This window comes from Hyposmocoma kahamanoa, unplaced genomic scaffold, assembly GCF_003589595.1.
Source record: "Hyposmocoma kahamanoa isolate Upper Pololo Valley unplaced genomic scaffold, ASM358959v1 211, whole genome shotgun sequence".
In the NCBI taxonomy this organism is placed as follows: domain Eukaryota; kingdom Metazoa; phylum Arthropoda; class Insecta; order Lepidoptera; family Cosmopterigidae; genus Hyposmocoma; species Hyposmocoma kahamanoa.
Genome location: NW_020653732.1, coordinates 587,702 through 613,403, shown reverse-complemented (window position 1 = coordinate 613,403; position 25,702 = coordinate 587,702). Strand labels below are relative to the sequence as shown.

At 36.4% G+C, this 25,702-nt stretch overlaps 1 protein-coding gene across 1 annotated transcript in view; it reads left to right on the top strand.

Moving 5' to 3' along the window:
* The first annotated feature begins 106 nt into the window (after positions 1-106).
* The window catches only part of LOC113227508 (cAMP-regulated phosphoprotein 21-like), a 41,011-nt gene continuing 15,415 nt past the window's right edge, over positions 107-25,702 (top strand). Inside the window, exons 1-17 of the mRNA XM_026460445.1 lie at positions 107-255; positions 2,468-2,562; positions 3,362-3,422; positions 3,589-3,644; positions 4,134-4,263; positions 8,981-9,111; positions 9,607-9,712; positions 11,374-11,503; positions 13,463-13,561; positions 16,172-16,304; positions 17,230-17,328; positions 18,647-18,759; positions 21,196-21,291; positions 22,904-22,967; positions 23,438-23,535; positions 24,849-25,250; positions 25,566-25,686. Coding sequence (XP_026316230.1) covers positions 125-255; positions 2,468-2,562; positions 3,362-3,422; positions 3,589-3,644; positions 4,134-4,263; positions 8,981-9,111; positions 9,607-9,712; positions 11,374-11,503; positions 13,463-13,561; positions 16,172-16,304; positions 17,230-17,328; positions 18,647-18,759; positions 21,196-21,291; positions 22,904-22,967; positions 23,438-23,535; positions 24,849-25,250; positions 25,566-25,686 — 2,065 coding nt within the window. The 5' untranslated portion in view covers positions 107-124. The remainder of the gene's footprint in view (positions 256-2,467; positions 2,563-3,361; positions 3,423-3,588; positions 3,645-4,133; positions 4,264-8,980; positions 9,112-9,606; positions 9,713-11,373; positions 11,504-13,462; positions 13,562-16,171; positions 16,305-17,229; positions 17,329-18,646; positions 18,760-21,195; positions 21,292-22,903; positions 22,968-23,437; positions 23,536-24,848; positions 25,251-25,565; positions 25,687-25,702) is intronic.

Genomic DNA, 25,702 nt, shown 5'->3' with positions numbered 1-25,702 from the left:
ATTATTTAAGGCTCTGGAAACTCAGCATTATTTCTCCTAACACATATAAAAGTTTATAAAACTGAATGTTTAAAGGAATCCTTATCATTTAATTCACTTTCAGATCACTTCCGGCGGATGGGATATGGAGTCTCAAGACCAACGACAACGCACCAAACGGTGGCTGGGTCACCAACAGCATTCACGCGATTTGCTGTCGAACAACCCGCGCGTCGCATGTGTTTGCGGCGCTTGCAATGCCTGTCCGCACTGCAGGTGTGTTATTTAGTTTGTTCAATATGTAGCATCGTAATCTACCGATTTTTTGCGTTTGCTTCTAGGAACGCCTTTCGGGTAATATATGAGGCAATCTTCTGTTTTAAAGCTAAACATGATCAGATACATTTGTTCCCTGAAAGGTAACTTTAGTATTGACGTATGATACGTTAGTTGTTTGAAATCCTGCAATATGGCTAGGATCAAAATCTTATCGACCTTTATCGAATAGTAGTTGTACGAGAGGCACTTTATTTATTGTGATCAATCACCGACCTTCTGAAGCCTGATTGCTCATTGAAAAGCAGAACCTTGACGCAACAGCACAACTTATAAAAGTTTTCCGACTTCCGAAAAGCGTTTGACTTTACAGAACTACTCCATATAAAATAATTACACATCGCTACTCATTATTCTATGGTCATATTTTATTAAAGCAATTTATGACTTGTAAATGTAAATTTTTTACCAATAAAAAATGTCTACGTCTGTGTCTAATCGAGTTCGTCGAATTTCCAAAACTGTAATTTTTTTATCTCAAAGTCAAAGTCAAAACATTTATTGCATTCACGTTGTTACATTTATAGGTGTTAAATTATTGGTATAGATCAACGTGAACCCTGTAAGGGCGCAGCAATGTCAAATCTAAAATCAGAATATAATTTGTGTTACAATTTACTTACAATTTATGAGAATTTAAATGAATTAAAAATATACAATTTTGCAATCGTCAAAAGGTCATGTTAAATATGTATTAAGTATGTCATATTTTTCAATTACAACCTAAAAACTAGTTCAGGTCAAAACATTCTAGGATTATATTTAACATTAGTCAACTTATCTTTTTTTTAAATAATTAGTTAAGATAAGATGTTTATTGCGAACATGTGGTAAATATGATGTACATTTCGATTTTCCAGTATCCACACCTATGCTGGTTGGATATCGCCACAGACATATATCTAATCGCAATATAGTAAACATTAATGTAATAATTAATTCTTCAAAAACAAAAACAAAACATGACAAATATAAAATGCCTACTCAATTAACTCAAATTATTAATAATTAATAACAACTCAAAGTAAACATTCACAAAATAATGGTAAGTATCTCAAATCAAATATTCACATATTAATAATAAATCCAATTTAACTTAACTACCTCCGTGGCCGAACGGTTACCATGCCGGACTGCCACGCAAAGGTCCCAGGTTCGATTCCCGGGCCGGGAGACATATTTGTATGGCCTACATTTATTTCTGTCGTGAGTTTGGGTGTAATTTGTGATTGTCTATGTGTGTGTCCATGGCACCCGCGACACAGGGTTTCCCTAGTGCGGGGCTATGTTGACTGTGAGCGTTATTATTTAACATTCACATTATATTATCATATATTAATTTTTATTATTATTTATTAATATTAAACTATTTATTTTAATTTTATTATTTTTCTATTCGTTAAATTTTTTGTATACTATACCAAATTGATAAAAACCGAATAGAAGCTTTTTAATAATAAATATTTTTTTAATGCATGTTTAAATTTATCTATATTAGTTTCTGTTTCCATATGTTCTGGTATTTTATAAGTTTATAAAGTTTTTATAAGTTTTTACCGCCATTGCCAAGGGCCCTGAGTGAACTAAATTTAATTTTGAAGTTGGGGGGGCTAATCTTTGGCGTAGACGCAAATTATCTGGCCTATCGTACTGTGGGAAAAGGTACATGTTTGTTTTTGACAAAAATACTTATTTCTAATATATATAAGGATGGGAGGGTGAGCACTTTTTCTTTGATGAAGAATGACCGGCAGCTTGTCATCTCGTCTATGTTGGCAATTATGCGGAGACATCTATTTTTCAACCTAAATAATTTTTGCGTGTCTGTGCTGTTTCCCCATAAGATAATGCCATACTGTAGCCAAGCATGGGCGTACGCGTAATATGCATTTAGCGCGGCCGGTTTATTTGTCGCCTTTTTAAGTTCATATAATTATATATATTTCATATCCAATCACAAATTGTACCTACTACATATGAATGATAAAACTGGTTGTAAAAACCATCAAAGTGTTCCTCAGGGGGCTATTTTATGACCGGCACTGATTGACCTCACGTTTGGTTGGACAGTGCATGTAATGCAAATGTCATGTAAATGCAATGGTCAGGTGTTGTTGATTATATTTTATACTATGTCTATGTTACATTGCAGAGGTCGCCGGCGAAAACGCCTCTGCCAAGCCAAGCAAGATTCTGGCATTGTGTGTTCCGAGGAATGTCCTGACTGTGGCGATTCAGAACCCACAGGTACACGAAATTATTGTAGAAATACCTTCTTATTATGCATACTTTCCATGTGTTGTTTCATTCAACAAACTTCTTTACGATTTATTGTTGTTCCTTAACTGTTTGCAATAGTAGTGACAAATAAAACAGCCGTAAGATATCCTTAAGGCTGCTAATTACCATTGATTGAGACTGACTGTTTGTCCGTTATTTCTGGGAAATCAATCAATGCCATTATCGCGAAAGAAAGATGTTAAACCACTATTAACCTTCTAAAATGGATTCCGTCACTGCCTTTGTGGATTTTATATTTTAACTAAAACTACAGTTTTTTTCATAGATAAGTTAAGAAAATATTCCAATAAACTCAGCTTAAGCCTCAAATGCACCAACCTCAGTCAGTTTCAGTTGTTTTGTGCACTTCGCGATGGAAACTTTGGATCTCTAACGGGGTTTCAGTTACTCTCCTTGAAAGTGGTGACCACAATGCAGGCTACTACCCCCGAATAAAAATAAGCTTAGCCATCCAAAGGGGAGGCGTCGCTAATCCTGAATGAAAAGTTATACTTTTGAATCTCGATATTTTGTCTTCTATGCTAAGCATATTAGACAACTTCTGTGACCCTACGTAGGCGCACTGGTTGAGGAGAACTGTACTGTAAATTGGTTCTGGTATGGGTGTTCCGGATTCTGACCTGGACTTCGAGAATTCTCTAGTTTTTTTTTATAGCCTTGTAAATACTTGTTCTATAAACAGCCTCCACTGATATCCAAAACTGTCCGATATTATTCTTAAGTTTTTTAATTTTTTCTTTTGCAGGTGGTTCGAATTCGAAAGCTGGTAGTGTAGATGACAAAGATGATCAGATCTTTTACTGCAGGTACTTATTCATTATTCGGATTCAGTTTCTGTTTAAAGATCTCAAGTTTCTAATTAATCGTTGCCAAATGCTCTAGCACAGTAATGACAGCGTCTATTATCTCTTAAGGCTCTTAATTTTGCTTAAATAAACCACTGTAGTTAATGGCTCACCTTTTGCCTTTTAGATGTCCAGAAAGAAAGGAGAAACCAAAGAATATATCTTTATCTAGAATGGATTCAGGTACGTTTACCTTTTACTTTACATTTACCTTGTTATTGTTTTTATGTCTAAATATATATAAATATAAGGCATATGTCTGTGCACGAATATGCGAAAATTTATATTCTTTACCACTGTTATCGATGTCATTATTTATTTGATGACAGTGAAACGAAAATAGAATTTTACAAGTCTATGTTTGTATTGATCGAGTAATAATCTAATATTGATTTCTGTATTTTTAATTCTCTTTTTTTGGTATCTCTAATCTATGTTGGTAAACTGGAAGTGCGTAGAGTTGAATAAATAAAATAAATAAATTGATCCTTAAAATTATTAAAAAATTCGAAAATGTTATCAACAAAATGAGGCCCGTCACAAAACGACTTCAAAATTATTGATATTGAACAAGGAAATCACTGTGTTGTAACGTCACTGGGTTACCGGAAACATCATGATTGCTATTGATTCAAGTGTCGCCATCTACAGTTTTAAGTTTATTTCTTACAGACGACAAATCCGAGCTGTCAGGGCCGGACCTGGTGAGCTTCATTAAGGAGACGCTGAACAAGAGTACACGCGACCGAACCACACTACTAAGGGTCGAAAAGGAACTCAATGCACTTGTAAATGACACACGGTAAGTTCCTGGTAACCTAAGCAACATTGTGCCTAATGCGGGTTAAAGATTTCAAACATCTTCGCAGTCTATTGTAAACGTTAGAATAGAATACGTTTATTTGCCAGAATACAGTATTTATACAGATCTTGAGTAAAATTAGGTACATTGGATTCAACCTGCCCGCAGGTGTGCTAATGTTAATGATATTTCACATTTGTCTCTACAATTACAAATCAGTTTGCATTTCGAATTAATATTAATTGGTATTTGTAACTTCTAAATATTCTTTATTACTTTAAAAGCAATGTGTCCTATAAATCCTTTTAGTGATTTAATTACATTAGATAAATTATTAAAAAAATCTTATTATATTGAAACAGTTGTGCTTATTGGTATTGGTATTGGTGCAACGGGCTCGTTTCCGCAACTCGACGTCGAGGCGCCTATTTTGCGTGTGGACAGTTGTGCTTATAAACGAGGTTGTGTCTTTTTCCTTTCATTCTAAATAATCTTTGATATCATATATACACGGATTATATAACAAGTCAAATAATTTAAGTAAATTTTTATTGAATTGATATTCAATTATATAGATTTTAAGACTTTCGTGGTTATTCACTAAATGATTATAACTAGTATCAGATTTCTTACCACGGTATGACTTCTTTTTATTTTCCCGATATTTCAGAACGGTTGCACGCTCCATGGTCACGGGTAGACTCTGACCATGAGCGTGCAACCGTTCCGAAATATCGGGAAAATAAAAAGAAGTCATACCGTGGTAAGAAACCTGATATTAGTGATAATCATTTGATATTCAATTATTTTTTGTGAAATTACTCCACTAGTTTGTTATAATTATTAATACAAAGATCGAACACTCAGAAAAAACACTCAGAAAAAATTCCTTCGATCCGGTCGGATTCGAACCGACGTCTTCTTGCATACCGTGCCAGACGCTATACCTACCAACTAAGCCATGGAACGAACCAACGGACCTCACGAATTCTTCTATGTGCTTGCGTCGTGTCTTTGTATTTGGTTTTTCAACGACTTTTTTAGTCGTAGCGCCATCTATGAGAAATCTATGACAGATTTATCACCCAGTTAGTACCTTTACAGCTACCAGTCCTGGCGAGAGATGTCGCTATTCATTGTATTAAGTAAATTTTTATTGAATTGATATTCAATTATTTTTTGTGAAATTACTCCACTTTTTTGTACACTTCGTTATAATTCTTCTATATAATTATAATATAATTATTCTACACTTCGTTATGATTATTAATACAAAGATCGATAATAATTTCTTTTTAAATATGTTTAAGGGTAAGTCTGCGTTCGCTGCAGGCATTATAGCAATTCCTAGTAATAATAATAGATTGCTCTACTCGGTCCAATAATTTATTAAGGCGAAAGAAAAACCGAGAAGGCTGTAACAAAAAAAAGGTAAAACACTCCCTTCTTAAGTACTAAAAAATCGTGAGACAACTTAAGGGCCGATTTATACAAATATTATTAGGTTTAATCGGTATTTAAAATTGGTACATGATTTTGGATGAAAACCGGTAAAAGGATCAAAATCGGACGGGCAGGAATATTCGAATGAAACAAAGTGGGGGTGACGAAGCAACGGAATTAGAGAACAATTCAAAATTTGAAAATAATTGGCCAGGAACGAAAGAAAAGGTGATAAAATGATTGAATGACGACGGAGGAGGACGTATCGTCACATATTTGTATAACGCACCGAGAAACACAAAATAACATGAAGGCAGAGTGTTTTTTTTAAAAAGCGCTTTAGCGTGGAGTGTTATTTTTAACCGACTTCAAAAAAGGAGGAGGTTCTCAATTCGACTGTATGTTCTTTTTCTTTTTTTTTTTGTATGTATGTTACGCGATAACTCCGGTATTTGTGAACCGATTTTCATGATTCTTTTTTTGTTGGAAAGGGGGTATTTCCATAGTGGTCCCATTTCATTTTGAAGAAAATCATCCACCTCAAAGGGTGGCTGTTCACGCATGAAGATTCATTTTTATAAATAGCGCCTAACTGTAATTTAGGAGCAATTACTTTTAGCAATTATTTAGTTGATGTTGCTATTTCTCCAATTCAAGGCGTTTTTCTCTCGATATACTTTGAGTAGTGTCGTAGTGAGAACCTATTTTTATTATCTCCAGTATCAAGTGCTGTATAGTGGCGAACTAGGGGATATTTCAATGAAACTTAGCAAATAGACGTAATTCCACGTACTTTTGAGGTCAGTTTTTTTAGTACTCTGTACTGAAATTATTCTAAATTAATTATGTTATTTATGTTTTATTTATTTAATTCGCGTTCACATTTTTGATTTTCTTTTTATTTGTCAATTTTTTCCAAATCGGCCTCTTCGAAAAGGGTCCACTGAAAACCAGCTTAGCAGCAATAGAGCTCCTCGTGTAAGAACGTCCAGTACTGCCACCTTACCTATTTCAACCGCCAAGTAGTAATGTTAGCATTACTGCGTTCCGGTTTAGAAGGGTAAGGGTACTGGTGAAATTACAGACACATGGGACTTGACAACTTTATGTCTCAGGATGACCGGCGCAGAGATGGCAGTGAGATCTTTGCGATTTAAAGCTCTGAGTGGCACTGCAACTGTTATGGACAGACATATAGCTTACCATCAGGCGCACGACTTAATCGTCACTTGATATTATTAAAAAAACCAGCGCTGTGGCTCCGCCGCAATATTTGCTGAGTTGGACCCTTTTCAGTGCAATATATTTTTAAGCATAAAGTCATAATATTGTTCTCTATACGTTACATTGTATTGCACTAAATAAATTTGTTTTCTTAGTTTCTTTCATTAACTCCGCTTTTCAAAGAAATGATTAATAGTAAACCAACGTGTGTATGATTGGAAAAGCTAAGTGACACCATCTGGTGTAAATTTTCGTTCAGGTCTTACACAAAACACCCAGTAGAGTCTGTCTTTTTTGAAGACGGAGTAAAATGCCATTTGTAAAGTTGCCAGTTTTCATAAAATTTTAAATAGTCATGTAGACGTTATCGACAGTTTTATCGATAAATTATCCAAGAAGCTAAAATTTTGCTAAAAGTGTTTAAATTGTGAATGTTACGAGACGTTCTAATTACGTTATTGCCTTCTTTATTCTTATTTTAACAGTTGGCCTACTAGTAATGAAATAAATTTTTGTTCATATACATTTTAATAAAGACAAGACGATTTGCTTATCTGTATTGAATTAAAACGAAAAACTTTAATATATGTCTTATCCTTGTATTTTTAATAGACATAGCTCAAAATGTAGTGTATGTATACGTGAAGTTACAAAGATTGACAATTTAAATAAATCTGTGCCCAGCAGTTGGACGAACAATGGGCCGATGATGATACAAATGAAACAACATTCAATCGATAGATTTATCGACTGCAAGCACTAGTAGCTTGGATGCAGGCAACACTTTTGCACAATGAACTGTCACTTTACTCCATCTTCAAAACAGACAGACTTTAGCTGGGTGTAAGCCTCCGGTAGTTACCATTACCACGATTCCTAATCGAGACGTTCACGAGTGCTAATCTCTCCCATCTGAGTCACGCTGCTTTGAAGATGTCGTCTACTCACTATAGGATGTTAAACGTTGCTGGGACCACTTCTCCATTCGGATTTTGCTTAACTCCATCTGTCACCATACTTGCCCAGCTCCATTTTATCTTCGTAGCACGACAGTCGACCCCTCCTACATAAAGTATCGTATGTCGAAATTGCCAAGTTTACAGGGAGCGTTTTAAAGTTTTGATTTCACTGAAATGAGCAACACACGTGACTTTAGCATTTCTCAGTTTCGTTCGTTACTCACATAGAGTATTATAAAATCCTATTTCAGTGAATTCAGAACTTTAATACGCTCCCCTGTAAACTTGGCAATTTGGACGTACGATACTTTATGCAGGAGGGGTCGAGATAATCGTGCAGTTTAAAGTGTCGTAGCTTGTATATTTAAATGAACGTGTTCACGTATATAGTACGACACGATTAACTGTCGTTCACGACTTTTTTGGCATTACGACAACAGACTGTCGTGATAATTGGAATAGCTAGAACGACAGTCGTTCAACGATAAAATAAACGACACAGTCACGACAGATTACAACATGACAGAGTACAAGACTGGTTAAAAAGAATTAACTACAATGACACTGAAAATTTTATATCAGTTTTTAAGTAATATAAATATAATTAAGACGCCAGCTATTATAATTAAGATTTATGTATTATTGTAATTTATTGTTATTGAACAAAATATGTTGACTAACCGTTATGCTATAATCACCAATTTAGATACCTAAGACACAAGTAAACAATTTTACTTAGTTTAGGTATCACCTAGATTAATTTGCACTACTAACCTTAATTAAAGTAATGTAAACATAAAATAATTTCATTGTTTGCGACAATTTGGCGCATATATGTATGTAAATAATAGGTTATTTAATAAGATTTGTGTATGTATTTAGGTTAATATTTTATACAGAAATAAATTTATCTTTATCTTTATCTTTTAGATAGTCGTGATATGACAACAGGCTAGATGCGATAGAATGGGAACACACCCTACGTAGAGTATTGAAATTAATTGCGGGAACGCGCTACCCAGAACACAACGGAAACTGAATCCGGGTCGTCATCGTGTATTTATGTGTTTTTGTTATCCTGATTTTTCCAGTCGCTGCGTCGTGCGGTTTCCAGTGATGTCGTCATACGGCCGCATGTTGGTCCACCGCTGTGCGGCACTCTTCCAGCTCTCGCACCACCTGGACCAGGCTAATAAAGGCTGTGTCACTGTAACCAAAAGTGGTAAGGCAGTGTGACCATTTCTGGCAGATTTCTGTCTTTTGGGCAGATTAAATTTTTATTCATTTTCATAGCTACAGAACATGATAAGTTCTATTAAATGTGGCAGAGTTTGGCAGATTTGGGAATATTCGGAAAGTTCTTTTTTTTTCTTGTTTTCTGTTACTACGAACAAACATCTGAAGCGAAATACAGGATAATGTTATAAATATAGCCTATATCAACTTTAACACCCCAGCTTCTACAGGCTGTACTCAATACGCTTTCATAATGAATTACACAAGTATTGATAGGTCTCCTTAATGCACCTCGTCAAACACTGGGTCACAAAATACACGGGAAGTCGCCATCCTTCTTTTTATCTTTCGCAATCTATCGATAAAACTATCGACAACAACTACATAACTATTTAAAATTTTATGAAAACTGGTAACCCTACAAATGTCATTTTACTCCGTCTTCAAAAAAGCAGACTACAGAATGGGATTTTCGTTGCAGGAACGAGCGGCGGCCGTATTCCGTGCACGGGCTTCAGGCAATGGTGCACAGTGACCTTCCCCAGCCCCAGCCCGCAGCGACATAACTCAGACAGCACCAATGCAAAGTATGTATTTTATATCGTCATGGCAACACCCTTTCAATTTTTATAATTTACTTATCACAATCATTCATTATCAGAGCGGTCTTTAACAGGTCGAAGACTCAATTGAATGAATCAATGAATTATTCTTTATTGCACTTAAAATTACCGTAGCAACACGAAATAGTAATTGAAGTATAAAATAGTAACATAATGTAGTAGTTGCAATAAGCGGCCTGATTGCTATGTAGTATTTTAAGATGGATATCAATTATAAAATATTTTTAGTGGCGGTAGAGTTCTTTCACAAGAACGAGTTCGTCCAGGGAAGTACTGCCACCTTACCTATTTCTGTCGCCAAGCAGTAATGCGAGCATTACTGCTGTTTGGAAGGGTAAGGGTGGTGGTGAAATTACGGGCACATGGGACTAGTCAACTTATGTCTCAGGGTGACGCAAGCAATGGCAGTGCCCCTCAGATCTCTGCTACTTTAAACTCCTAGTGGCACTGCAACTGCTACGGACAGGCGTGTCGCTTAACACCAGGCGCACGACATGTTCGTCCCGTCACTTGCTACAGTAAAAAAAACTTCAGCCGCTCGCAACTTTCAAATTTGCGAGTCCAAAATAGGCATCTACTTTAGATGAAATTGTTACTTAGAAATAAGACCGCCTGTAATTTATGTTAGTTTGAATTACTTTCAAAAACAGAAACCACATAGTCTGTCATTTACGGAACGTGCAACTCTTAAAATAACTATGAAAATAATTTTTGTCCACTGTTCTAAACTTAAAAATATAAAAACTGTCATACAGTCAACTGCGTGCGAGAGTTAATAGTTGTTTGTTATGCAAGGCTGCAAAGTTGTTGTTTGACGCCAATGCTTGTATTGAAACCTGAAGAAACGAAAGTTCCTAAAATTGGACTACGATTGAAGCGAGCGGTTCAAAAATAGAATCTTGAGCGCAGCGAGGGTTTCAAGCCACTAGAAACAACTTTTCTGCCGAGCGAAACACACAACCTTTCACCTCACTATGGCGAGTAAAGGATATGAAAGAAAAACAGTTGAACTGTAAGAAATCAGTTTTAATAATCAAAATTACTTATCTTTGTCAAATTAATGTCAACAATAATAAGAATAAAATATACCAACGGATTTATATTAATTACGTAAATAATGTACGACAAATCTCGTAGTTGAACGTGTCGGTATGTTTTTTTTTTCGTCGAAAGAAGTTAGGTCCACCACAATCCGTAGGGGGATCGATATTTTCCATGGTATTACTTATTTTACGTTTAGTTATGATACACAAATATATACTTGCACCACATACCTAAAAAATGGCGGTAAAAAGTACATTGAAGTTGTTTTTTTGTTATTTTTTATTTTTGTTATATTTTCTTCACGAAAACGAATTCTAGTGAGAAGAACGAAAATACAACAGTGAACTTTTGTGCGCTCCACCTCATTTAAAACAAAAATCAAAATTTGTTATGTTAACTTGTTTTACTTTTTCTAGTATACATTATCCTTCATTATTTAGTCATTCATTATATCCTCATATTGTTTAAGAAAAGCACTATATATACCTCGGCGGGAACGCGGTATTGCCTGACTTGTATAAAACAAGTAACTCGTACTCGACCGGCAATCCCTTAAAACAATGTACTTTATTGTTTGCCAGGTCGATTTTAAAACGCGATACGAGCTCTCTAGACGAACCTGGACAAGGTGCGTTGAGCGCGACTAGAAGCAAGTCACTGGAGCAGCGAGAAAAAGAATACGAACGGGTGCGGCGACGGATTTTCAGCTCGGTATGTAATAATAATTATAATCCGTTTATTCCTCCGCGAATCCGCAAACCAGAACTAAAATCATGAATCTTTTATACCAACCTCGTTGCTATCAATTAATTTAATATAAATGTAATAACGCACACACTCGACATAGCCCTGCACTAGACACAGACAAAATTACACCCAAACTCACGAGAGAAACAAATGTAGATCATACAAATATCTCTCCCGGCCCGGAAATCGTACCTGGGACCTCTACGTGGCAGTCCGGCACGATAACCGTTCGACCACAGCGGCATTTAAAATTTATAAGAATAACTGCTTCAATATGTGCACAAAGATCTTCGATAGCTTATCAAATGAATTTTAATTACTACACGGACTTACATTTAAATCACAACTGACAAAATGGCTTATAACACATAACTTCTATAGTAATAAAGAATATTTAGAATTTGCAAATACTGATTTATATTAATTTTAAATGCAATTAAATTTGGAGGCCTAAATATTTAATTCAATTAATATTTGCACACCTGCTTGCAGGTTAGATACATTGTACCTACTTTTATTTAAGATCTGTGTAATTACTGTATTCTGGCAATGAAACGTTTTCTATTCTATTATAATAATAAATCATGACTGTGGCATCACAGTACATTTACTTAAATATTTTGTATACCCGTAAAAATATACATAATTTTGTTAAGAAAGAAGATACCCATAATATTAACTTTCAAAATAAGTCCAAACTCATGGTACCACGGTTTCGTTTAACTAAGGTACTCGATTCTTTTATGGAGAACTGTATTACTTTTTTACAATAAGATTCCGAAGCATATGTTAAGACTACCATTTCCTAAGTTTAAAACTTACATTAAAAGTATTTTAATTGAAAAGTTATATTACAAAATTGTAGACTACGTGTTAGATAAAGATATATAGAAAGACAACATGAGTCTAGGTTCCACACAATTATGATTCAAAATGTATTCCATAGCATTTAAGTTTATTTGAAAAGAGCAATCCCTAGAGTTTCTTGCTCGTTTTTCTCAGGGAAGTCGGCACAGTGAACGAGCAGAAGCTTAAAAAATTGTTTTCAAGTGTAAAAATTTTACCTATGGAATAAATGATTATATGACTTTGACTTTGAAATAACGCACATACTCACAGTCCCGCACTAAGGAAACCCTATATCGCAGGTGCCATGGACATTATATGCGTATCAATAGATGGCGTTGTGTGTCACAAACTAATTTATAAATTACCGCATGCTAATATGGGTAGATGGCGCTAATCCAAAACAAAATAAAAGAATAGCCGGCAGTGTCTTAAAAATCTATGAAATAAGCGCCATCTAGTTGATTTGTTTGTTACCACTAGAAATTAGAGTACCTTTCACAAATTGTAGCTCGTCAATGTAAAACAAATCAGTTACCTTCAAACATCGAGTATATAATCGGAAATGGAGACGAAATAAGGGTCATACATTCCTGGTAACTTATCAGTGATACATCACTTACAAATATCAAGTCTCAATAGTTTTCAGACAAATCAAATGACATTTCGTCTCTATTTCTGGTTATATACTCGATGCCTTCAAAACATAGACAACCACAAATTACACCCAAACTCACTAGAGAAAGAAATGAAGGCTATAAAATATTTGTCTGGGCCCGGGAATCTAACCTCACCTCTAAGCATTATCTTTAAAAGTTAATTATAATCTTTTTTAAATAATTTTTCTGTAAAAATCGTTTGAACCCGCAAATATAGAGGTAAAAGTAAGAGTAATTTGGTTTATTGGTGTAACTGCTCGGTATACCAATATTGTAGAGTAACCAACTTGTCGAGGTCAATTCCATCTCCGGCATTCTGGCACGTCTTGGCTCAAGCAATGTAAGGTTGCTTTTGAGGGTGGCTTCAAGGGCGGCTTCGAAGCTGGCTAGAATTAACCAGTTAATAATATTATTTTAGGACAACTGCGTGCAGGACGAATTTCAGTGGCCATGGCTGAGCTCAGGGCCGGTGAAGCTGCTCACTCCCGGAGACGCTGGCAGGAATAAACTCCTCAAGGTAGTTATTTAGGACATTTCACATACAAAACACTACACAATAAGTAATTAAATACTTAAGGTTATAAACAGTGCCTCTATACATAAGGAACATCACATTACGCAACAATATAACGCGTAACTATCATTGGATTATGAGCGTTCAGAGGTTACGGTACTTCAAAATGAATACGCTTAGAGATCGCCGAATATTGCCTGACCTCCTGTTTTTACATGGTATACTAAATAATACTATAAAATTTTGCAATATTCTGAACCAAATAGTTACTAGCATACCTTACCTTACCCTTGTCGTAAAATAACCAAAATATTCAATGCACCGATGCCGGACTAACCTAGTTCTGCACAATCCACTACCTAGATTAACCTCTATTCACAACCAAATTAACGTTCGAATAGATTTAGACATTTTTCATTCTACCCGTAATGTTTTCAAAAATAACGTTTTCGAATCCTTCCCCAGTAATTTCACAAGTTCTTTGTTGCTTATTATTATTTTATTACATTAAATGCTGTGTACGTCTGTATTAGATAGACATATAAGTACAATATTAATGTAAAGTTACACTGTTATCTAAGAGTATATCATCTGCTTAAAGATAAAACTACGTAAGTGATTTTTTCCACAAATAATCTCTAAATTATGGACCTGTTGTAAGAAAATCACCGTCTTTCTGCAGATAAAACTCTTATTAAATTGAATTTCACGTGCAGAAAGATAATGATAATCTTAGCTATATAAATTAAAGACTTCTTGTTTAAAATGTCACTTATGTGGTTTTACCCTTAAACAGACGATATGTACTATTGTTGATGTACCTTATTGTACGGTGCAATATCGTACATTGTGTTTATACGGCAAAATAGGTATTCATGTGACATTTAGTTATAATTTATATTTAGTTCACAATCGGCCATCGCGCAGTGTACTCATTTCACACCTATCAAATGTATCATTATTACTTGCAAATCAGAACTGATAAACATTCTTAACAGTTATCATACTATCATTTATAAGTGTATGGATCGTGTATGGATCACCGTACACTTATCTATAAAATAAAATAAAATAAATAAATACAAGACAGCGTCCATTTCGGTACATTAATGACCAAATCAAAGACGCGCATATGTCGTGGCAACCAAATGAATCCATTGTACAGATGGCCGCACATCAAGCTAAACACTAACATTAACTTGTTGCCGTGCACTGCAGGCGACACTCAAATAGAAGTTTTTTTTTATAATATCAAGTGACGGGACGAACAAGTCGTGCGCCTGATGGTAAGCTACACGCCTGTCCATAACAGTTGCAGTGCCACTCAGAGCTTTAAAAGAATAAAGGTCTGAGGGGCAATACCACTGCGCCCGTCACCCTGAGACATAAGTTGACAAGTCCCGTGTGCCTGTAATTTCACCAGCACCGTTCAAAACCGGAACACAGTAATGCTGACATTACTGCTTGGCGGCAGAAATAGGTAAGGTGGCAGTACTACCCTGGACGAACTCTTCACAAGGGACTCTACTGCTACTAAAAAAGTGTATAGCTTGATGTGCAGAGATGGGCAAGCGTCCGGGTTTTAACCCGGCAATTTGTTGTTTTAATCGAGTTAAAAAACCATTAACTCCCAAAATCGAGTGCAAAAACTATTTATAAATATTTGTTGTAAGTCGAATTTTGTTCATTTTGAATGATAATTTATTGCTTCTAGATCAACGATTGTTTGCCTTTCTATTAATCGATTCGTTTGAAAAACGCTTTTAAATCGATACAAAAAATCGTTACGTCGTATGCACTTGAATTATAAAAATCAATCATAATGTGCATCCTTCGTACTGAGAATCTACAGGATTCCAGGGTTGATATTGTCTGGAGTTGCCTCATTTTCATCTAAAAACAAATGTTTTAAGTATGGAATTAGACAAAATTCCGTATCCGCCGTTTCTGCCCACGATGTTGGGCAGATATGGGTAAAAACCCGGACGGGTTGACTGGACTTTAACCCACTGCCCATCTCTGTTGTTGTGCTGTTGACATCGAGTACATAACCAGAAATAGAGATGATTAAAAACCATCGATCCCTGGCAACTCATCAGGCAAATGGGCCTTATATCACTTTGAAATATCAATTCTCGTTTGCGCTGAAATCACAAATTAGAAAGCTGAAATAGCACAGCGCCAACAACTGACCAGTGTGTAGGTCTCCGTATATTCCAAAAATATTTAAATATGTATCTCTCAGTATCTCTTAACTATGGGGGATTGTTCCATTCGGTGGTGTGGGAAAAACAGCAAAATGTCTAATTACAAAACAAACGGAATCACATTTCATCGGTAATTAAATATTAAATATGTAATTTTTCAATTTTCGTCCATATTAGCAAAGTTCAAGTTAAACTGGTTGATTTGAAGTGAAACCATTGACGACACCCACCAATTGTTTCGAATTCGGACTGGCCAATCGGAGTGCAGTTTTCACCGTAATGGTTTGGCAGAATAGTTTTCAAACAAATTGAATTATTCGTCTCTATTTCTGGTTAAATACTCAATGGCTGTTGACTACGTCCGCGACGCGTGAGCAGGTTCTTATGTTTTTATGTGACATGACAGGTGCAATCTCTAGAAGGCTCTGGCTGCGGCAGCCAAAGCCGTGGCCGCGGTGCGGTCTCCAAAAGCCACAGTTTTGGTGGCTATGGAGGAGAAGACCAGAATCGACAGGTGCCGAGACTGTTAAGTCGACAAGGTACTATATCTCCTCATCATTATCAATACCATTGTAGTGTAAAGGCTTGTGAATAGCCAAGAAAACTATGCATGTATGCACGTCTACAGGCCTACTGCTTAGCCACACGCTTGTCTTGTCACTCAGAGCTTTAAATCGCAATGATCTGAGGGGCATTGCCACTGCGCCCGTGACCCTGAAACATAACTTGACAAGTCCCATGTGCCTGTAGTTGCACCAGCACCTCTACCCTAACCGGAACGCAGTAATGGTCACATTACTGCTTGGCGGCAGAAATAGGTAAAGTGGCAGTACTTCCCTGGACGAACTGAGGATTGGGATAATTTCAACAACATTTTTCTGATGATATTCAGACAAGTTGATTGAAAAAAGTGTCTACCAAATTGTTACAAATATTAATACAAAGATCGAACACTTGGATAAAATTCCTTCGATCCAGCCGGATTTGAACCGACGTCTTCTAGCAAACCGTGTCAGGCGCTATGCCGACTAAGCCACAGAAGGAATCAGACCTCACAAATTTTTCTATGTGCTTGTTGTCGGATCTTTGTTTTTGTTTTTAACGACTTATTTGCCGTAGCATCATTGAGAAATCAATGAAATTATTTGCTTCCAGCCGGATCTATGGGGTTTTTTTTCTTAAGTGTTCGTTCTATGTATTAATAATTATTACAAACTAGTGAAGTAATTTAACAAAAATAATTGAATACCATAGTGGTCAAACTATGTGCCATTCCATAGCACTCAGCTGCCTCAGGATCCGACTCGGTTAAGGTCCTACGCCTGTAGCATGGATGCTGGATCCAAAGGAGATTTTGAAAAAACAAAAATTCGCTTACCTGATTATACTGGCCGCACAGCACAGAATATACAAAATATTTGAGAGGTTTTTCGAACAAGTTATGACAGAAATTCCTGTTTGCAGGAGACTTAGCGTCGAGCAGCTGGCGTTTGTCGCCTTCCAGCTCTGGGTACAGGACACTCAGCCTGCATAGCACGGACTCTGTGACGCCCTCGCCTACCGGTAAGTCCGTTTCTTACTAATTAAACTGAAGCCTAAAAACCATAGAGAACCTACAAACACAAGATAACTTCCGTTTTCATGGCGTCGCCAACTCTGAGCACCCGGGTTCGACCCCTGGCCGGGTCAGTGTAGAAAAACGTAACTTTTCTATATTGTCTCGGGTCTGGCTGTTTGTGGTACAGTCGTTGTTGCAAGAAGCTTATACACTCCACTGGAGTTTACACTTAAAAGGATGGCGAAAGCTGCCCCAATAACGACGACGACCCGTTCATGGACTTTTCTGGTATAATTTTGAGTTTTAGTTTATGTCTTAGTTACCAATATATGTTTCTATATTTTTAGCAAAAATGTAAAACATTGTATTTTAGAAAGATGCAAGAACACATCGCAATTGATCCAATTCGACCATAGATTAGGTAACATTCTCGTACACGTTTCATTTTAAACATGGTTGAATGTTTACCTACCTGATGTATTAGTTATTTTATAGTACACACATAAAACATTAAAACCTGCCTAATGAAAGTTGCATAGGAACGTTTTGACAAGAGTTTTATCAATGTCACATTGATATTGAGAACAGTGTGACCATTTGTGGCAGATTACTGCCATTTGGACAGATTTAATTTTTATTCATTTTCATTGTTGCAGAACATGATAAGTTATATTAAATGTGGCAGAGTTTGGCAGATTTGGGAATATTCGGGAAGTTCTTTATTATTTTTGGGAACAAACTGAAAACTTGTTTTCTGCCACTACGAACAAACATCTGAAGCGAAATATAGGAAAATATTATAAACATAACCTATATCAACTTTATAACCCCAGCTTCTACAGGCTGTACTCAGTTAGCTTTTTTGATGCTTTTGATAATGAATCACAAGTATTGATAGGTCTCATTAAAGCACGTCGTCAAAAACACTGGGTCACAAAGTACACGGGATATCGCCATCCTTCTTTCATGTAGTTGCTTCATTTCAGAAAGTAACTGAACTTAACACACAGAACTAAAATTATAACTGTAATACTATAAAATTACTATGCAGAACTGTCAAAATGTTTTAAAATCAGCTGTGGCCATTGACCTTGCGGCCATGTTTGGCACTGCGATATTTTTTCGCGGCCATTGGTTGCGACGTGCGAAGTGCGACAAAAATGTGTCCTCACGTTACTCGCCATGTTAGCTATTGTGATAAAATTATAAATGTCGGTTTTATCACTCAAATTTGAGTAATATGGATATAACAGTTTTATCGCGGTAGCATGATATAATTGTGTATATTTTGTTTATGTGTGTTATTTATCTATGAATTTATAGGCGGTGCGAGTCCCGAACCCATGGCTAGCACAACCGGTGAAGGCGTGGCTGTTGTATGGGCTGTAACAGACTTATCTGCGGTACCTCCGGGAGCCATTGTTTTACATCCACAGGTGATATTATGTTTAACCAGACACTCTTGCTAGAGATACACCTTTTTTAATAATGATTTATGAAAATACAAAAATACGCTGCGTTTGAGACGCCGCCGAATGTCTCTAGGACGCTATCAACATCGTCATCAAGCAACTTCTACTCCATCCATCTTTAGTAGCAGTAAAGGTGAAAGAGTTCGTCCAAGGAAGTACTGCCGTCAAGCAGTAATGCCAGCATTACTGCGTAGGGTGCTGGTATAATAAAATACCAAGTTGCTATCTGCTGCTGATAAGGATCATCATCATTTGTGATGCGCAGGAGACTTTTACGGCTTTTGAGGCGAGCTCGGGGAGTTTCGTGGCTATTTAAAGGGTAACTATCGACTGTACCTGTCGAATAACCTGTAATTGGTGCCTACACTTATTAGGTGTTTTAATTTATAGCTAGGTAATAAAAACAGAAAGGTATGTGTGATGCATGCCTGACAAACTAGTGCATGTATGCTGAGGTCTAATTAAAAGTTAGTTGACGAGTTAAGAAAAAACCTAATAATTATAAGTAACTAAAGTGTGTTCCAATCCGTTTTTAAACACAAAGTAAACAAAGCTGTTTGGTTATAATTCTATAGTTATCACCATTGACTTACAATTATATGGACGTCGGGTCCGCGCTAAAAAGCGTCCGCACTTGTAAGGCGCTAAAATCGTATACAGAGCGCGACACTCCGCTTTAGTCTTCATTTGTTCTACGGACAGCGCGATACTGCGATGACATTACAATTTAAATTTCGAATAGGTTGACTTGGGACATTTTTTTCGTGGTTTTTGTATTAGACCCGTCGTCCATTTATTTGTAAGTCAATGGTTATCACTCAATAAATCGAATAGGTAACACTTTCACGTATATTTCCAAGATTTCGACTTACAATATTCGTAAAATCGTATTTGAAAAATGGTTATCCAAAAATGAGGTTATTTTTCAACTATACATCTGTTATTTGTCTATGGTTGCAGAGTGCTGTACGAAAAAAACATTCGGTTCATTCAATTAAAGTTTTTGTAATCGATTAGTAAATCGAAAATTTCAATCGCTATCGAACGAGTATCATCTAAGTGTGGTTTTGAACGAGGACTTCCTGCGTATAATCAGTAATAAACGTAATTATACCGGGTTTCCGATATTGTAAAACGAAATTTTGATAACCATTGTTGTATATTCTATACATATGTAATATATATATAGTATATATATATGTAATTGGTTCAAAAGAGATACGTAGACCTACGACATCGAAAAGCTAAGAGCGTATTCGGGCCTATCGTCTCATTCTTGATATGGATACGGTCCAGGATGGATAATGAGTTGTGTAAATAGAAACTATAGAATCATGTTTGGCCGATAGATTTTCCAATGGTGATTGCATGAAGTCATTATGTCTGCGAAGGAGGTCGGACCTTGATTCACCTTCTTGTGCGTCGTTGAGGTTGATAAATAAGTATTTTCTGTGGCACGATATTGGCAGAGAGGTCATTTTCAGTAAGTTTGATGTGATCAACATTTTCAAGATTCTCAAGCTTGTTAAGCACGCTTAGTGGGTTTTCGACTGACGGTATATATAACGCGGTCCCAATTATAGAATGCAGATACGTGAAAGACATCTCGTCATTGCTGTTTTTCAACGAAAAGTCCTCGACAGACAAAGTTTCCTCGATGAAAATAACTGTACATGGATCTGTGTGTACTGTGTCGCAATCTGACGTCACTGCTTGTGTTGTGTGTATGTAGCCGATACCGTTCTGACACGACACGTCAGACAAATGTAACGGCTTTACGTGTTCTGATGTTGAACAAGTCTACCTCACCATATTTACTTACTATACTCCGTCCAACCATTTAACTTTTGACAACTCGAATTCTAATCAATTAGTGATGTCCTGATTCGATTTTTTATAACAACCGATTTTATTTATGAAGAAGTTTTAATCGTGAATGTGAGTGGGTTCAAAAAGGAAGATATAGTCTGATTGGGATCGTGATGTTGCGTGCGACAATTTGTGTATTCAAGAATTCATAATTAATGATTCCCATTCATATGGAGAAATATCCGACGATTCATTATAATAGAATTTACTGCATTTATTTATAATTTATATAATTTCATTATGATTTATTAGACCGGTACCAAAATTTATCAACTTGAATAATCTTCGTTACATAATCTGTTGGCTCGATAAATAGCGGAGCTAACGAGCGCGTCGCTTCACTAAAATTTAGACATTAAAATAACCACGAAGTATTGCATTTTTTGTCTATGGCTGTATTTCAATAATTATGAAACTTAGGAGGCATGCATAGGTCCAAAGTTTAATAATTAGTTGGACGGAGTATAAGGAGTTAAAACTGATTGATTTGAAATCAATAGATATTTAAAATTTAGTATTTGTCAACCACAGACGGGTCGTCCGCTTACCAACCCGGACGGCAGTGTGTACCACTTCGAACCTGACAATCCACCGCCACTTTACAACATTAACTATGACAATGAACGGGTAAGTAATCCTATTTTCTAATATCAGAACATAGAATTAATAGAATGACTTTCTAAAATCTTTTTTTTTTTTACTTATATAAAATTCGAGGAACAGAGACAGAGAGTGGAGATTACCTTACAACAATAATTTTTTGTTCCGGATTTTTTTGCCATTCGGGAAAGCATTTGAGTACATTTAAAATTGACGTCATTTGAGATAGGTAGGTAGTTTTGTTCGCTTCCATATCCACATCGATAACATCGTATCTAAGGGTTGTCAAACCCTCCGTTTCGTCTTGCGAAACTGGAGATACATTCAGAATCTTACGATGACTCGGTTGTCGACCGATTTCTTTTTATTTTTATTCACAACACCCGAATCAAACGTCACACTCGTACGATTACACGTACTTCTCGACCGGCAAAGGCTACAAACGTTATTCAAAACACAATTATCGAATGAAAAAGTTTAGAAAGCAGGAATGTAATATGGAAATCTCTTATTGTTTTAAATAAAGTTTGGATTTTGTTCAATTTTATTAATTTATTTTAATGCAAGCCTAATGCATTCCTATATTTTAGGTCTCTAAAGTCTTAAATATACTAACTTAGATTAACTCCGTAAACGCTGTTGGATAACGAAATCGTATCCGAATCCGGAACGTTTAACTCGGAATGTTCTGAATAGCTCGGAAAGCGCCTTTCGATTCGAGAACGATATCCAATCGAAAGATTCAGTTAAAATATCGAAGAATTCTGAATCGGGGTCCAGTAGGGACTTTAAATCGGCCAGCATTAAAATTATGCTGTGCAATTCTTTGGTGCGAAGCGGGATAGAGTACTGTAGTGTTGTGGAAACATTTTTGGAAGGTTTTTGACAAAAATCTTTCATTCTCAATATCTCAGAACTCATTTTGTGGATTAACTCGTTTATGTAGAACACGGCCCAATGTTAACGTTCTTATTATCTTGCATGTTGTAGTGCTATGTTTTGTAATGTTCAATATTTCAATGTTAAGGAAGCAAGCAAGTGAAAGAGTTCGTCCGGAGAAGTACTGCCACTTTACCTAACCTGAAAACCTGAAATTACAGGCACATGGGACTTGTAAACTTGTGTCTCGGGGTGACGGGCGCACTGGCAGTGTCCATAAGATCTTTGCGATTTAAAGCTCTGAATGGCACTGCAAACTAACATGGATAGGCGTGTCGCTTACCACCAGGCGCACGACTCCTTATACTTGACAATTAGTATCATTAAAAAAAATGTCATTATAACGTTTGCTATAGTGTTGGTCAACTAATAAATAAATTGTTAAAATTAAAAATAAGTAAGTTGAGGCTTTGATATTGAGTTATGAAATATAGCTATGAATTACATTGCTACGTTGACTGAGTCAAGAGGTCGTTTCAGACAAGTTTTTATAATAAAGTACTTTAAAAGTATCCCAATAGCGACTTTCGTATTTCGTTGTTCTACAGGACGTTGACTTTCTACACTTTGCGATTACATACAGATGACAGATTTCCAAATTTTTTATTTCAAATCTTAATTTAGAGAGAAACGAAAGTGTTTTTTTATGCTTTTTTTTTCATGTGTTCCTGTAAAATGTTGTAGATAATTTACTTTTCAGATGGACCAGAGCAACGAGAAAAGAAGAGGTAGATTAGAAAAGCAACATTCCTTCATTGACAACGGTAAGCACAATGTGGTTATAAAATCAACATAAATATTGGAAAAATATAATTTCAAAGATTCATATTCCACGTTAGAAATATCTTTTGAAGTTTTTATTTAGCGTGGATTATAAAATAAACTTGTGCAACTAAAAACCACATAAAGAAAAACGAGATTTAAACTTCAACTTTTGACAGATGTCAAAATCAAATGTGGAAAACTATTTTTTTCAAAATGGAAATTTTACCATGACCCAACACTAGTTATGACAGTATTTTGATTAATATGCATAATGTTTCTGGTGGTACTTTCAGACCGCCATAGATTGCACATTTTCGAAGATTTTTCGCAAAACAAAAAAATGTTCGACCGTTCAGGTACAGCCCTCTGAGCGCTTGTACCGCCGACGTTACACTAAGCGTTAGGCAGTTATCACGTGACCTTGAGCTTGTGACGGAGCCATGCCCATAAGTTAATGTAAATTTTCCAGAATGCGAATGCCAGCCGAGTGAAGAGAGTCGTAAGTGTTGTTGCGAATGTCGCAGGCACGACAACTGCACGAGGAGTAATAATTCTGAAATAGTACAAGTAAGTTTTAATGAGTCGTGATAAGGGCTGTTGTAAAATGTGAAAACCGGACGGAACTTAAATTCATCAATGTATATTTTATCAAAATAGGGTACATACATTTCACCCCACCCAGCCTACGTCTAAACCGCTGATGGAAAGGGGAAGGCGGAATTAAGTCACGCCATTCCATCACACACTCCGTGATATATCCTGTAGGATACAGTACAGTAAGATACAGACAGTAAGCAGGCAACTTTACTGCGGTATTCAAGGCTCTGCAGCTTCGCCTCTACTAAATCCGAGTCACCTATAAGCCTCTTTGGTACGATTTGGCACGTTTTGGCACGCCAGAGGATATTGCGGCGGGAGACGCCTGAATGCCCGGGGGTACCGGCAAACGCGATAAGCGATGTTCCTCTACAGTGTGCCCTTATGATCCCCTTCAAAGCTCTCCTGCGCCGTCAGCCGGTTTGAGAAAGTCCCGGGTTCGATTCTCGGTAAGACAGATTAATGTGACATAATTATAAAAGTAATTTTTGTGTTCAATGACAGAATATGACTAGCATGTATGATATGAAACATTTCTATCAGGATCGTACCAAATGTAAGGCTGTGATATCTGACTGGAAATGGGCGTGAAATATATGTGTTTAAAAACAATATATATTTATTACTTTTATTTCGTACATTTTTTTTTGTTAGTTACTAAAATGGTTATTTTTTATACAAGTGCGGAAAGTTAGTCATTATTCACGAGTCTCGAGGCTTCTTGGCCCGAGCCAGAGACGAGGGTCAAGACTCGAGACAAGTGAAAAGGACAAATCCGCAAGTGTATCAAACGACGTTTTTTAATACATTTGCGAAAAAACTACATGGAAAGTGAAATAAAACAGTATATTTTAGTGGCGCGGCGCGCAGCGGTCTCGCGTAGTACTCACCTCCGGTCATTGTTAATACTCAGTCAGCCATCTTTATGGAAAATATTTTGGTATTTTTAAATGTAACCTGTTGTTTTATAAAACACCTATGCAATTTAAACAAACAAGATGTTTGTAAGTAAATATAAGTTTTAATAACGAATGACTTACGTCACAAAGCACATAAATATTAAATAAATATACATAAAAAATAAATATTAAGACTTGAAACAGCAGTAAATTAAAAAAAATGGAAAAGTAAAAAGCACTAGTGCAAAAAATCCAATTTTCGGCACGATTTATAGTACGAAAAATACCACGTTTAGAGCAACTGTATTCAAAAAATATTTTTCGAAAGTTCCGAAAAGTAAATTAATGATAGTTATTTCTAAACTTAAACTCTTAAACTTAAAGGTATCATCACAATCTGACGAGAAACCTAGTCAACAACCAAAAAGTCCTTGTAAAAACCGTTACCAACAACCGGACTCGACCACTCACAGTCAAGCACAAGAAGTGGCCACCAACCACAGGCCAACTTACACTACGTCGACCAATGAGAAACCACTAGAAACAACCAATCAGCGCCCGGTGTACGAAAATCAAAGGTTTTCACCAAATCCGCGGCAAGGATGTGAAAGTCGAACATTTGAGCCTGCCAATCAGCAGCTAAGGTTGGATAATAGAACGTTTGAGATGAATCAGAAATTCGAACCGACCAATCAGAGAAATGACTTGACCAGTCACAGGCCGAAGGAAGCGGAAGTACAATGCATTGCACAACACGGGTATCATCAAGGATTCACTCAAGAAGAGGTAAATATATTTTAATTTTTTTTTATGATATCAAGTGATTGAACGAGCAAGTCTTGCATCTGGTGATAAGTGACAGGCCTGTCCATAGCAGTTGCAGTGCCATTCAGAGCTTTAAAGTTATGAGGGACGCTGTCTTGCGCCCACCTTGAGACGTAAATAGACAAGTCCCACGTGCCTTTACTTCAGTAGTACTTCCCTGGACGACTTCTTTCACAAGAAGCTCTACTGCTATGACAGTATGGTGTATTATTGGGACGCATATGGATATAGCATGATACCACACACGGACAATTGACTCCGTTCGTCATTCAACAGGTGACGACCTCCGCCCAGGTCCAGATTCAGGCGCAGCAGTTGCAGACTGTCCAATACGTACAGCCAGATTTAACTTTGCAACCGAAAACCACTCCTGTTCCTGTGCCTGATCCTAATATACGTAAGTATAGACCTGT